Genomic DNA, 10,722 nt, shown 5'->3' on the forward strand with positions numbered 1-10,722 from the left:
GATTCTCGGGAAGTGGAGTCGGGAGTTGGATTTGAGAGCCGACCCCGCGCATCGCCGGGAGAATATATAACCAGACAACATGCCTCGAATCAACCAGAATCTAATATTTAGAAGAGTTTGTCCTCTGCGTCCAATCCAACACTCTGCACATATACTCTCTACTCTCAAACCAACCTTCAATACACCGAGCCTCGTTATACGAAAACCGGCAATCAGAACCCTGATTTACCCTACACCATCGCTCAACATGAGACTCCCCTACGTCACCGATCCTGTCCCGACCAAGACCGAGGAAGAAGCCGGAATTGTCGAGCGCATCAGGGCACGAAGAGAGCCTCGCCCCCTGCAGGCTCTCGACCTCACTCTCCTGCACGCACCTCCGATTGCCGATGGTTGGAACTCGTTCCTCGGCGCAGTGCGCACCAAGAATTCGCTGCCGGATGACGTGAGGGAGCTCGCCATTTCGCGAATTGCGGTCTGCAACAAGGCGTGGTACGAGTGGACGCACCACGCACCCCTGGCGGTCAAGGGAGGCGTCTCTGAGGCCGGCATGGAGGCCATTAAGCAGGAGACTCTCGGCGAGCGGCCGGCGGAGTTGACGGAGAAGTTGTGGGCTGTGGTGTTGTACACCGAAGAGATGACGAGGAACGTGCAGGTCAAGGATGAGACATTTGACGCTCTTCGAACCTTCTTTAGCGAGAAGGAGATTGTTGAGCTGACCGCAACTGTAAGCCCACATATTCTGCACTCAACGAGTCTAAGCTGACGCCCATGTTAGGTCGCCTGCTACAACTGTGTGAGTCGCTTCCTCGTGGCGCTCGATGGTAAGTCTAAACACACCAGTCATATTCATGTTAACTAGTTCTAACATCCATGCAGTCGGGGAGAGGAATGCGACCGGCCCCGATGCTGCGTATCACTAATGGTCGGGCGGTGCCCCGTCGGACTACCGAAGAAGAACAATAAATGTCCATGAAATTGGGTATGCGAACGGAAAACAGGAAACGTGGAACCAAGCAAAACCAACTGAACCAAAGAAAAAACAAGAAGAGGACGAATATGAACGACGAAAAGAAGAAAGAAAAAAGCAGAAAACCGGGGCTTAAGGCCGCGCAGTAGGGTATCCCATCTAAGTAAAGTGAAGCGAAGAAACCCTAACTCCTCTGGACCTTCGTCATGCTCAGTCTTCATACAGTCATGTCATCCCTCATAAGAATCCAGCCCCCCTACCTCGTAATAAATGAACCTGTAGTTTATCTCAGATTGTGCTGTTCGTAAATGATGCCGGACAGTCCGCCGTGCCAGAACGCCGCTCAATGCCTGATGCTTGTGTGCTGTCGCACAACCAAGCAAGCCGTGTGAAATGATGCCATGCCAGAAACCGAATGCCAACAAATAAAAGTGTGCCCAAGACTGGGACTTTGGAACCTTTTTCGATCAAGGCGTCTTCGATGCTCTTGACATGTGGCGCTCGATTGAGGCATGGCGCTTGTGCATCAGGGGTGACGTCTGAAGCTCCTCCACGACGCCGGCCCAACCTTTCTTGGGAGGGGTCATGATATGCTCATTGTGACCGGTTACCTGGGTCGTCAACCTACGAAGCGGAGGACGATTGATAATGCCGTCTGTCAGGGCCCTGGGAAGAGCTGGTGCTCGGGGTGGTGGCCGGGGTGGTGTCCGGAAGGCGGAGATGGACTTCTCCGGCTCCTTGGGAGTAGTGGGGGGATGATGTTTCTCTGAGTTGGAGGCGATGACGCCCATATAGACGACGAGGAAGCGCATGCGCAGCAAGTCCAGCCTCCGCACCCGATCTGCCAGTTGTGATCGCTTCGATGCCCACAGCAGCCGCGCGCCGGCCCTCAGCTTGGTAGTGCCCTCTTCAATCATCATTCCGTTGAGGTCCTCGCGCAAGTCGTCGCCAGCCTTCTGGATTTCGCGGAGCAACTGGCCCAGACGGATCTTGTCCTCGAGGCGCTGCGTCTTGGCGACGTCACGATCGTAGCTTTCATTTTCCTGGATGGAAAAGTCGGCCGTGTCGATGAAGGTGGCAATCTCCTGAGGCGCGGCAAGGTATGCGGCCGTGTAGACGGAGGCGATCTGGCCGAGGACGACCGCGGACAGCAAAAGAGCGGTCAGGACGAGTATAATGGTCCACTGGAGGGAGCCTGACTCGGCCATGATGTAGCGGAGCGTCTGGATGGCAGGTCGAGGCGGAGGGTGAGGCTATCATGCATGGTCTGGTCGTTGGGGGGAAGAAGAGAAGCAGGATGGCCCACGGGCGGCAAACAGTGACGAAGTAGGCGGCGAAAGCGAAAGCGCAATCGCGTTTGTGTGCGCCGTTGGGGCCGGTCTGCCATAGGTCCCGTCGTGCAAGCCGACTACCACATTCGTCGCCAGCAGCGGTGGTCGGCCACTGGGATGAGTGGGATGGCTGGGAATGGGCCCTGGAAGCTGCAGCTAACGCGCAGTGTCACATGGACCGGGACACTTGAGTGAGTCGGCCGGGTGCTTTAACCAGGGCGAATGCGAGAGGCTGGTGGCGACCAGGACCGGGACTCAACTGAGAGGGGCGCGCCATTGCGGAAGCGGAAGGCCCGGGAGGGGCGAAGAGGGGAGAAGAAGAGAGGGGTAATAAAGGGAGATGAGATGAAAGAAGATGCGCCAAGGGGGGATGGCAGTTTGGTGAGTGGTGATGTAATTCCCTGGAGAGGGTTGGTGGTTTAAGTTGGTACCTAGTTTGGGTGTGTTTTTAGGTTCGGTTCAGAAGGAGTGTGATAAGTAAGTCTGCGCGATAGTTCATTGCCACATTGCCAGTGGAGAGAGCCCTGAGAGAAGCGCATTCCGAGCCTCTCATAACCAGCTTCTGTTGGCTGGCTTCCGGGCCATCCTGCACTGCGACGGCTTCTGCACTTTTTTGCTGCACTACAGTGGACTACACCAGCGGCCTGGGCCGTGGGATTGGGCTAGATTTCTCGATCGTTCGTCGCGCAGGAAAAAAGCCTTGCGCGATTCGTTTCCCTGTCATTTTGCCATTTATCTCCCTGTCGCCAAAATCTCAGGCCGCACCGCAGGCCGCCTCGTGGTCCCAATCATCGTCACCTCCTCACCCGCCACGGTACCTGCGCCCGCTTCGCAGAATATCCAAGTCACCCGGCCGGTCTGTTCCACTCTCGACCCGTCGACCTCTCCTCTCCTAGCGATCGCACCGCTGGACGCATATCTCCTCGCGACCATGGCGACGCCGTCTGCAGAGCCGGCCGCGGCGCAAACGCACCAGTTCCCCCTCCCAAAGATTCTCGAATACCCCGCCTCGACCCCGCCAACCCTCGTCACCCAAGGCGCCGAGGGTCGCCTCTACCGAAGCACCTACTTGCTGCCCGATCTCCCCTGCGCCGTCAAATACCGCCCGCCCAAGCCCTGGCGACACCCTACTCTCGACCAGCGACTAACGAAACACCGCATCCTTTCCGAGGCGCGAATCTTGGCCAAGTGCCGTCGCGATGGCGTGAGGGTGCCTGCCATCTATGCCGTCGACGAGAGCGCCGGCTGGATGATGCTGGAATGGATACATGGTGGGCCGGTCCGGGCGAGGATCAACGAGCGGTTGGGTACGCGCACAGAGGGCATCGCCGAGGATGCTGAATTGAAGGACTTGATGAGGCGGATGGGGACAGCCGTGGGCAAGCTGCACCAGATTGGTATCGTCCACGGCGACCTGACCACGAGCAACCTGATGCTGAATCCTCCGCCGGTGAGCGGCGACTCAGACAGCCATAATATACTGGATGGGGAAGTTGTCATAATTGACCTGGGACTGGCAAGTGGCAGTTCTTCTGAGGAAGACCGGGCGGTTGATCTCTACGTGCTTGAAAGAGCATTTGGTAGTACGCATCCACGAGCAGAGTGCGTCTTCTCCGAGTTGCTAGATGCCTACCGAGGGACATTCAAGCAAGCACCGGGCGTTTTAAAGAAGCTAGAAGATGTCCGGATGAGAGGCCGGAAAAGAAGCATGCTGGGTTAAAAATAAAAAAGCCGTCATGCAGTCAATTCCCTGCCATACTGTCTAAAACTCCGTGTGTCTGATGCTCGCTATTTGAAAACAAATGGACAAAAGTTTCTAACACCATCGTCATGCTGCACCCGAGATGCTCGCCTGGATATCTTTCCTCCCATTTCCCTCCCCCACTCCCGGTGTCCTCGTCGATATCACGACTATATGAGCTGAGCACCTGCAAAGTACCCCTTGTTTTCGATGATACCTCGGTCTTTGATAAATGCAGTGTACCTCACCACCCACTGGGGGTAAATCTCACCCGGAAGACCGCAACCCTTGTGTGCTGCATCAGCGAGCACGCCTGCACCTTGAGGGCCGTGGCCGAGGAGCTCCCGGAAGGTTCCGCGGGGGAGGATGTCAGTACAGTCGCTATGGACATGGAGCTCGATGCCTTGCTCCTCAGCTAGCTTCTTGAGCGGCGGTGGGACGTCGCAGCAGTTGCGCAGGTTGATTTGGTCGATGACGGGAGGGACCGTCGTACGCTTGATGAAAGCGCCGAGCTTCGCGCTGCCAAACTCGGCCACACCCAGTCGCTTGACCAGGCCCTGTTTGTGCAGGCTCTCTACCGCGTGCCATGTGACAATTTGCTCCTCCAGGTTGCCCTGTTGGGCATTGGCCTTGTCTGCCTCCCACTCACAGTTGCCCTCAAAGGACATTCCGGGAAAAGAGACGACGAGCAGGTCAACAGTCTGAATGCCTAGTTCCTTCTGGACCAACTCCAGCGCCTCAGACGCGTATTGCTCACGCTCAGACACCGGGCAGCCCGGGAGGAAAAATAGCTTGAGGGTGATCTCATACTGGCTCGGCTCCTCATGCAGGCCCGCGGCATGCCAATTGATGCGGGGGATGTACAGGGTCCGGTCCTCTCGCTCCGTCCAGACGTCGATGGCGTTGGCGGTGCCGGGGCCTTTCACGAAGCCATTTGTAACGGGCGCGAGCGTCGCGTAGTCGCGCTGAGCCTCGGCGAAGTTTTCGCGGAGCGAGTTGACGAGTTCGAGGTTGGATCTGGTGGCGGCACCGGGTTTGCGAATGATGGAGGGGCCTGCGGACATGACATTGCTGTGATGGAGTTTGTCAGCACCGGTCAAATGCGCGCATGAGCATCAAGTACGCACCCCGTTGATAGAATGAGTTTCGTCATGGCGAATACGAGATTATTGGTAACCGATGTTCCAGAAGGATGGCAGAAGAAAAGAAGAAGAAGAGGAAGGGCCGATCTCTGGGAGGAGAGTGAGGGCAAAGAAAAATTTCGGCGTCTTCCAGGCGCACACTTCACAGGCGCATGCGGCCGACGCAATAGTCTTTATCAGAGCAGCGGGCCAAACTAGCTCCCACCCTCCGGTGGTTCGGGGCGGGCTTGGGAACCCGGAAACGTGGGGGAAGGCGATGGGGGAATTACTAATCGTTCTGATTTCTCATATGAGGAATGTCATCATACGAAATGAGAATTAGCCGCATAAGATTGTCTGGTTGTGATGCGATGCACGGCGTCGGCAATGGGGCGGACGAGCTGGCGAGTGGAGCAGAAATTGGGACTCGAAAGGAATTTGATAGGGAGCCCGTGTCGCGTGGTGGGCAGCCATGGTGATGCTATATCCAGGCGGGGTAACGCCTTTTGGGGGTAGACCCAGGCCCAATATTGGGAATGTTTGGCAATGTCGAGCAGTTCCGGGCGGGCCGTCGTGGCAGACCAGCAGCGGACTAGGATCTTGTGATAGATCCTTGGTGTCGTGTCTGTATGCCGAGCTGTCATTTGAGGCTGTTCGGCAGTCTGTTGGGCGGCTGACTGCGCTGGGAGCTGAGCCGAACCCACTGTAGTAAAAGGTTCTATGGTCCAGGCGGCGGTCGATCACTGTATCGTAGGCATTTTGTAGGGCGTCGCCCACTGAGGTGCCGGCAGGCAGGTCGCTGCCGAGCCCCGCTAGGGACCGCTTGTGCGGGCTCCACCCGCTTCCGACCCGTGGACCTGGACCATTTTGGAAGGCTGCCTGCCTGGGCCAGCTCGGACGTGGTTACTGACTGCAGTGGCTGCGTTGCCAGTCCCGCTCGTCACCAACCAGCCAAAATTGCTCCGTGTCCAGAATTGCATCTTCAACTCGCCGCTTACCCGCCCACCACGCCAAACTTCTCCTCTCTCACTCTGCTGCACGTCTCCAAGCCGGCTCGGTGACGTGAAATCGCTTTACAATGGCGATCCAGTACGCTCCTTCACGTCTGCCCGCCCGAAACAGCCACTGACGCCGAGCCCCCAGTTACCTCATTCTCCTATCCCGCCAGGGCAAAGTGGTGCGTCAACTCTGGCATGCGACTTGAGCTAGGCTCCGACTGACCTCGACTGCAGCGTCTTGCGAAGTGGTTTACCACATTGTCCCCCAAGGACAAGGCCAAGATTGTCAAGGACGTCTCCCAGCTTGTCCTCGCCCGGCGAACGCGCATGTGCAATTTCCTCGAATATAAGGGTTCGGTTCCCCGCGTCTGACGGACAACTGCTTCGATGGGATAGGAGAAGTGCTGACAGCTTGAGGACAGATACCAAGATCGTATACCGTCGCTATGCGTCCCTTTTCTTCATTGCTGGTTGCTCCTCGGATGACAACGAGCTGATTACCCTCGAAATCATCCACCGATACGTCGAGCAGATGGACAAGTACTACGGCAACGTGTGCGAGCTGGATATCATCTTCTCCTTCACCAAGGCATACTATATCCTGGATGAGCTGCTGCTTGCTGGCGAGCTCCAGGAGAGCAGCAAGAAGAACGTGTTGCGGTGCATTGGACAGCAAGACTCTCTCGAAGATATGGAGGTACGTATCGATGGGTTATGTCCTACCAACTGATGTGCTTGTCGGTGACGGCTCTGAGTGGCCAATTCGACAGCAATTCTCATGCATCTGCTAACGCGAAGCCCCAACCTAGGTCGAAGACGAAGTCACCAAGCTCATGTAGAGTCCCCCCGACCCGAGATGGCTGCCTGGGACAATTCGACAGGGGCCGCCAACCGACCGAGCGATAAGCCAGAGGATTCCGCAGAATGACGCTCGTCTCACTCGTATGTGCTGATCGAGCATTGACTTTGGAAATAATAGGTCTCGGATGAAGTCAAGGAGTCGCTCGAGGAGGCGCTCAAGGATGGAGGGCTGTTACAATGGACAAGTCTCAGGCGGCTGAGCAATCTCTTCGATGTGAAGAGAGGACACGTATGATTACAGCGTGGGAACCGGCGCAGGCGGTGTTTGGGAGTTTTAGGTCGATGAGGCCTTGTTTGTATATCTTGGACGGTGGAAAACCACCCTCTTTCATATCAAGAGACGAGGCTAGGGGGCTCCAGGAGACAGCCATGAGCGAGCGACGCGAGGGAAGCGCCAGGCACGGGATGGGCCGGCACTCACCAGCCAAACCATCAGATCGGCCATGACGCCCTACGGACGAGAGAGGTGATGATGGACGACGACACCCAAGCTGTCCCATCGCGCATCTACTCCAATCCAACTCATGCCACTGAGGCCCACGAAGACCAGCACGTTGGCCTCCCTCGCACGCTCATCCAACCCGACCCATCCGCTGGGGGAGCCCCGCCACAGAAATCAACAGAGACGATTCTAATTGCCCACACGTTCCTTGCCAACGGATTTTGGATGCTGATGACTGAATCAATTCTAGTGCGCAGAGTGTACGACGAGAGGACAAGCAGAGGATGCACGACGAGAGAGCAACGTGATGGCTCGTGGTGGCACGATTCCGTCCCATTCGTTGCCACCTCGTCACTGGAGCTTGAGAGGCGGTGTCCCCAAGTCCACAATCCTCACCCCTTTTAGCTTCGGCCCCAGCTGGGAGCTATCGATTGGACTGGAGGCGGCTGCAGGACCTAGACCCAGGGGCGAGTGGAAAGTCAGCCATTTACCACCTGGCATCAAGCATGGGGCATGGCGTCGTCCGTCGTCCGTTCGCGGGATGGAATGGATCCCATGCCTACTTAGGCGCCTCCAGTCCGACCTCGATCCGATTGCGAATCCCGAGCCAGGCGCAGCAGCTGCAATCAAGCGATAGCGGCCCCAGTTGTTCGGCTCCCCAGGCGCCAGGTCACCCCAAGCAAGGGCGAGCCGGCCGAGTGCGACACTGCGTGTCTGCATCTTGGTACGGTGCAGGTGGCTATTTCGTGGTTCTCGAGACCCCGTGCCAGCCAAACCAGTTCACTCACACGTTGTTGCGTTGTTGAGCAAGGCCACAGCCAAAGCCGCTCCCGCTTCGCCTCTGTCGCTCGCTGACCTCATACAATTCGCAGCCCGGGTGATTCCCATCGCTCCATCCTTTCATCACCCGTCTGGCCGCCCACCCCTCATCATCCCCTCATTCTCCCTGCTTCTCTCATCTGCCCTCGACGCATCCATTGCATCCGTCGCAAGCATCACCTGTCGCCCCCAATCTCCTCCTCGCATCCAACCATCCCTCCCTCCCTCTCCTCACCGTCTCCAATTCAACGCACTGCCCGCTGGCTCTCGGCTCACCTCTCGGCTCCTTCACCCGCATCTCGCTTTCGTCATCAATCCAGATTCACCAGATTCACCAGGGTCGTGCACCATTCCCGACACCCCCCGCGACCCGGCTAGGCTCCGGCGATCTACTTCCCGATAATCAAAGCTCCCCATCCAATCCAACTCAATCCCCCTCAAACACCAACTTTCCACCATCGTGGCCTTCCGTGCGCCCGCGACTTGAACCCGACAATCCGCAACCCCATCCATCCCCGCGCCACCACCTCCTCCTTCCGCATCGCATCGCATCGCGACACATTTCGCCTTGTCCTTCTACCTGGCCCACCTGTCTCCACGCTGACGCAATCCGCTCCCTCCCGACTGCGCTCAATCCGCCTCACCGTCACCATCCGCCATCCGCCATCTGGAGCGCAATCGCCACCGCGCCATCGCGTTATCTGAGCTAGATTGCTCACCCACAGCCAAGATGAAGGTATGCGACACCGGTAATCTGCTTCGCGAGCCTGCCCGACGCTGACACCTCACCAGTATCTACCCGTACAAGATTTCGAGGCCGTAACTGGCGCCCTGAACTTCAACACCCCCGACTGCAACGTTACTGGCGGATGCGATCTCTACACGACCAAATCGACAGGTTCCGACAAGAAGCTGTACAAGAACATCGACAAGGATCTCAACTCACAACATGAGGCGCTGCTCAAGCTCGGCGCAAGCCTATCACCACCCGAGCGAGAGCATATGCTGGCAACATCACCGAGTATGCAGCTGTTTTCCCACTCTAGCGCCTTTGGTCCCCTCTCAGACCTTTCAAGTCGCCGGACGTTTGCCTATCTGATCGCGACGCTAAATGCGAGTCACCCGCACTACGACTTTTCCCACGTTCTGCGGCCAAACGATTTTAAGCGTGAACGGAATCTGCGTCGCGTCATGGTCAACCTCGATTCAATCCTTCAAAACGTCCGGCCAAGCTTCGAGCCCAAGTCGCTCGGTTCATCCATCGGCAGTGAGACGACTTCCATTTGGGGTACCCAATGCTGGTCATTGATCGACAAGGAGATGCACCTCAACGAGTGCACCATCTTTAGTTATCGCCCCGATACGGACCCATTTGAGGAGGATGAGAGTGCCATCTGGGCTGCGCATTACTTTTTCTTCAACCGAACCTTGAAACGCGTCGCCTACCTTTACGTCCGCGTCGTTCCCGTCATCTCATCACACAGCCCAACGCTGCGACCGATGAACCTGGCACGGAATCAGCAGCGAGAGATGGAGTCCGCAGGCGCACAAAAACGTGCAAACTACTGGCTCGGCGACAGAGATGCCGAGTTGGTACCTTTCGATGAGGGCGACGACTTGAACGATGATGGCCTCTACTGGAATCGTGGAGAAGATGGCGATCTCGTGGCCTTTTCCGATGACGACTACCTTGAAGATGATGACCTTGACGACGTCGACATGCTCGACAAGCCTTTGGATAGGTACATGAGCGAGGACATTGCAGGTCGCATGGAGATCTAGTTTACCCTCTATCATCGCGGCCCAGACTACTCTTTTCCCCCAGGGCCTTGACGGCTTTAGCGGGTTCTACATGATCATTGCTACGACGCGAATGTACTTGGCTTGCTTTCTGCACGACATTTTCAACAAATCATCATCTTACTCTCAACGGTTACAGAGGGGTTATGGGGCAACCATCTCCCAGGTTGGATCTCTACCTGGCACGGACCGGATGGAGGCCACCAAGCACATGACTTTCTTATCCCGCAACCCCTTTATTGTTTCAACTTTGTCTTTTCTTTAACTCTGATAATTTTGAACGCGCGGCGCCTGGGCTGGCTTCTGGTCGGTGAGAGCGGCTGGGATTCCGCTGGAGTGGCGTTTCCGGGGCCGCATGCGGTACACGGCGGCATATTATGCTTTTTTGGTATTTTTCTACTTTTTGGTTCTGGAGTTTCCTTGAATCGCTATTCGGCTTCTTTACTCTATTGCTATCGCGAGTCACTTTCGCAGCCGTTGTCCTGTACTTTTTTATATTGTTTTGGCTTATGCCTGGAATGGGTTGCCTGGGTTGGGGTGAGCATGGGACGGTTGGGACGGGATGCATCAACCCGTGGGTAACGGAGGAGCTACTGAGTGGAAATGAAACGACTCACTGACTGGGAATGACGGCAGAGA

General features: G+C 56.6%; 6 protein-coding genes across 6 annotated transcripts; 4 read left to right on the forward strand and 2 right to left on the reverse strand.

Moving 5' to 3' along the window:
- Nucleotides 1-247: 247 nt before the first annotated feature.
- BGZ61DRAFT_577300 (AhpD-like protein) lies at nt 248-1,314 on the forward strand (the record flags this gene model as incomplete). Its single annotated transcript, XM_046256243.1, has 2 exons — nt 248-727; nt 779-1,314. 2 exons carry the CDS (start codon nt 248-250, stop codon nt 860-862), a joined length of 564 nt encoding a protein of 187 aa, XP_046104879.1. The 3' UTR covers nt 863-1,314.
- Nucleotides 1,315-1,437: 123 nt separating this feature from the next.
- On the reverse strand, nt 1,438-2,178 carry BGZ61DRAFT_351736 (uncharacterized protein; the record flags this gene model as incomplete). Its single annotated transcript, XM_046240357.1, has 1 exon — nt 1,438-2,178. One exon carries the CDS (start codon nt 2,176-2,178, stop codon nt 1,438-1,440), a length of 741 nt encoding a protein of 246 aa, XP_046104880.1.
- Nucleotides 2,179-3,232: 1,054 nt separating this feature from the next.
- Nucleotides 3,233-4,021, forward strand: BGZ61DRAFT_532309 (kinase-like domain-containing protein; the record flags this gene model as incomplete). The annotated part of the gene is made up of 1 exon (XM_046253846.1): nt 3,233-4,021. One exon carries the CDS (start codon nt 3,233-3,235, stop codon nt 4,019-4,021), a length of 789 nt encoding a protein of 262 aa, XP_046104881.1.
- Nucleotides 4,022-4,116: 95 nt separating this feature from the next.
- On the reverse strand, nt 4,117-5,348 carry BGZ61DRAFT_238349 (uncharacterized protein). Its single transcript, XM_046238307.1, has 2 exons — nt 5,170-5,348; nt 4,117-5,113 (listed from the first exon to the last, which is right to left on the reverse strand). The coding sequence occupies exons 1-2, from the start codon at nt 5,193-5,195 to the stop codon at nt 4,213-4,215; spliced, it is 927 nt and encodes a 308-aa protein (XP_046104882.1). The 5' UTR covers nt 5,196-5,348; the 3' UTR covers nt 4,117-4,212.
- Nucleotides 5,349-6,241: 893 nt separating this feature from the next.
- BGZ61DRAFT_532311 (adaptor protein complex AP-1 small subunit) lies at nt 6,242-7,000 on the forward strand (the record flags this gene model as incomplete). The annotated part of the gene is made up of 5 exons (XM_046253847.1): nt 6,242-6,252; nt 6,307-6,340; nt 6,396-6,513; nt 6,584-6,858; nt 6,971-7,000. 5 exons carry the CDS (start codon nt 6,242-6,244, stop codon nt 6,998-7,000), a joined length of 468 nt encoding a protein of 155 aa, XP_046104883.1.
- Nucleotides 7,001-9,013: 2,013 nt separating this feature from the next.
- BGZ61DRAFT_532312 (Maf1 regulator-domain-containing protein) lies at nt 9,014-10,065 on the forward strand (the record flags this gene model as incomplete). The annotated part of the gene is made up of 2 exons (XM_046253848.1): nt 9,014-9,019; nt 9,076-10,065. The coding sequence occupies 2 exons, from the start codon at nt 9,014-9,016 to the stop codon at nt 10,063-10,065; spliced, it is 996 nt and encodes a 331-aa protein (XP_046104884.1).
- Nucleotides 10,066-10,722: the final 657 nt, after the last annotated feature.

The sequence above is a fragment of the Ilyonectria robusta genome, assembly GCF_021365365.1.
Source record: "Ilyonectria robusta strain PMI_751 chromosome Unknown BGZ61scaffold_9, whole genome shotgun sequence".
Lineage (NCBI taxonomy): Eukaryota > Fungi > Ascomycota > Sordariomycetes > Hypocreales > Nectriaceae > Ilyonectria > Ilyonectria robusta.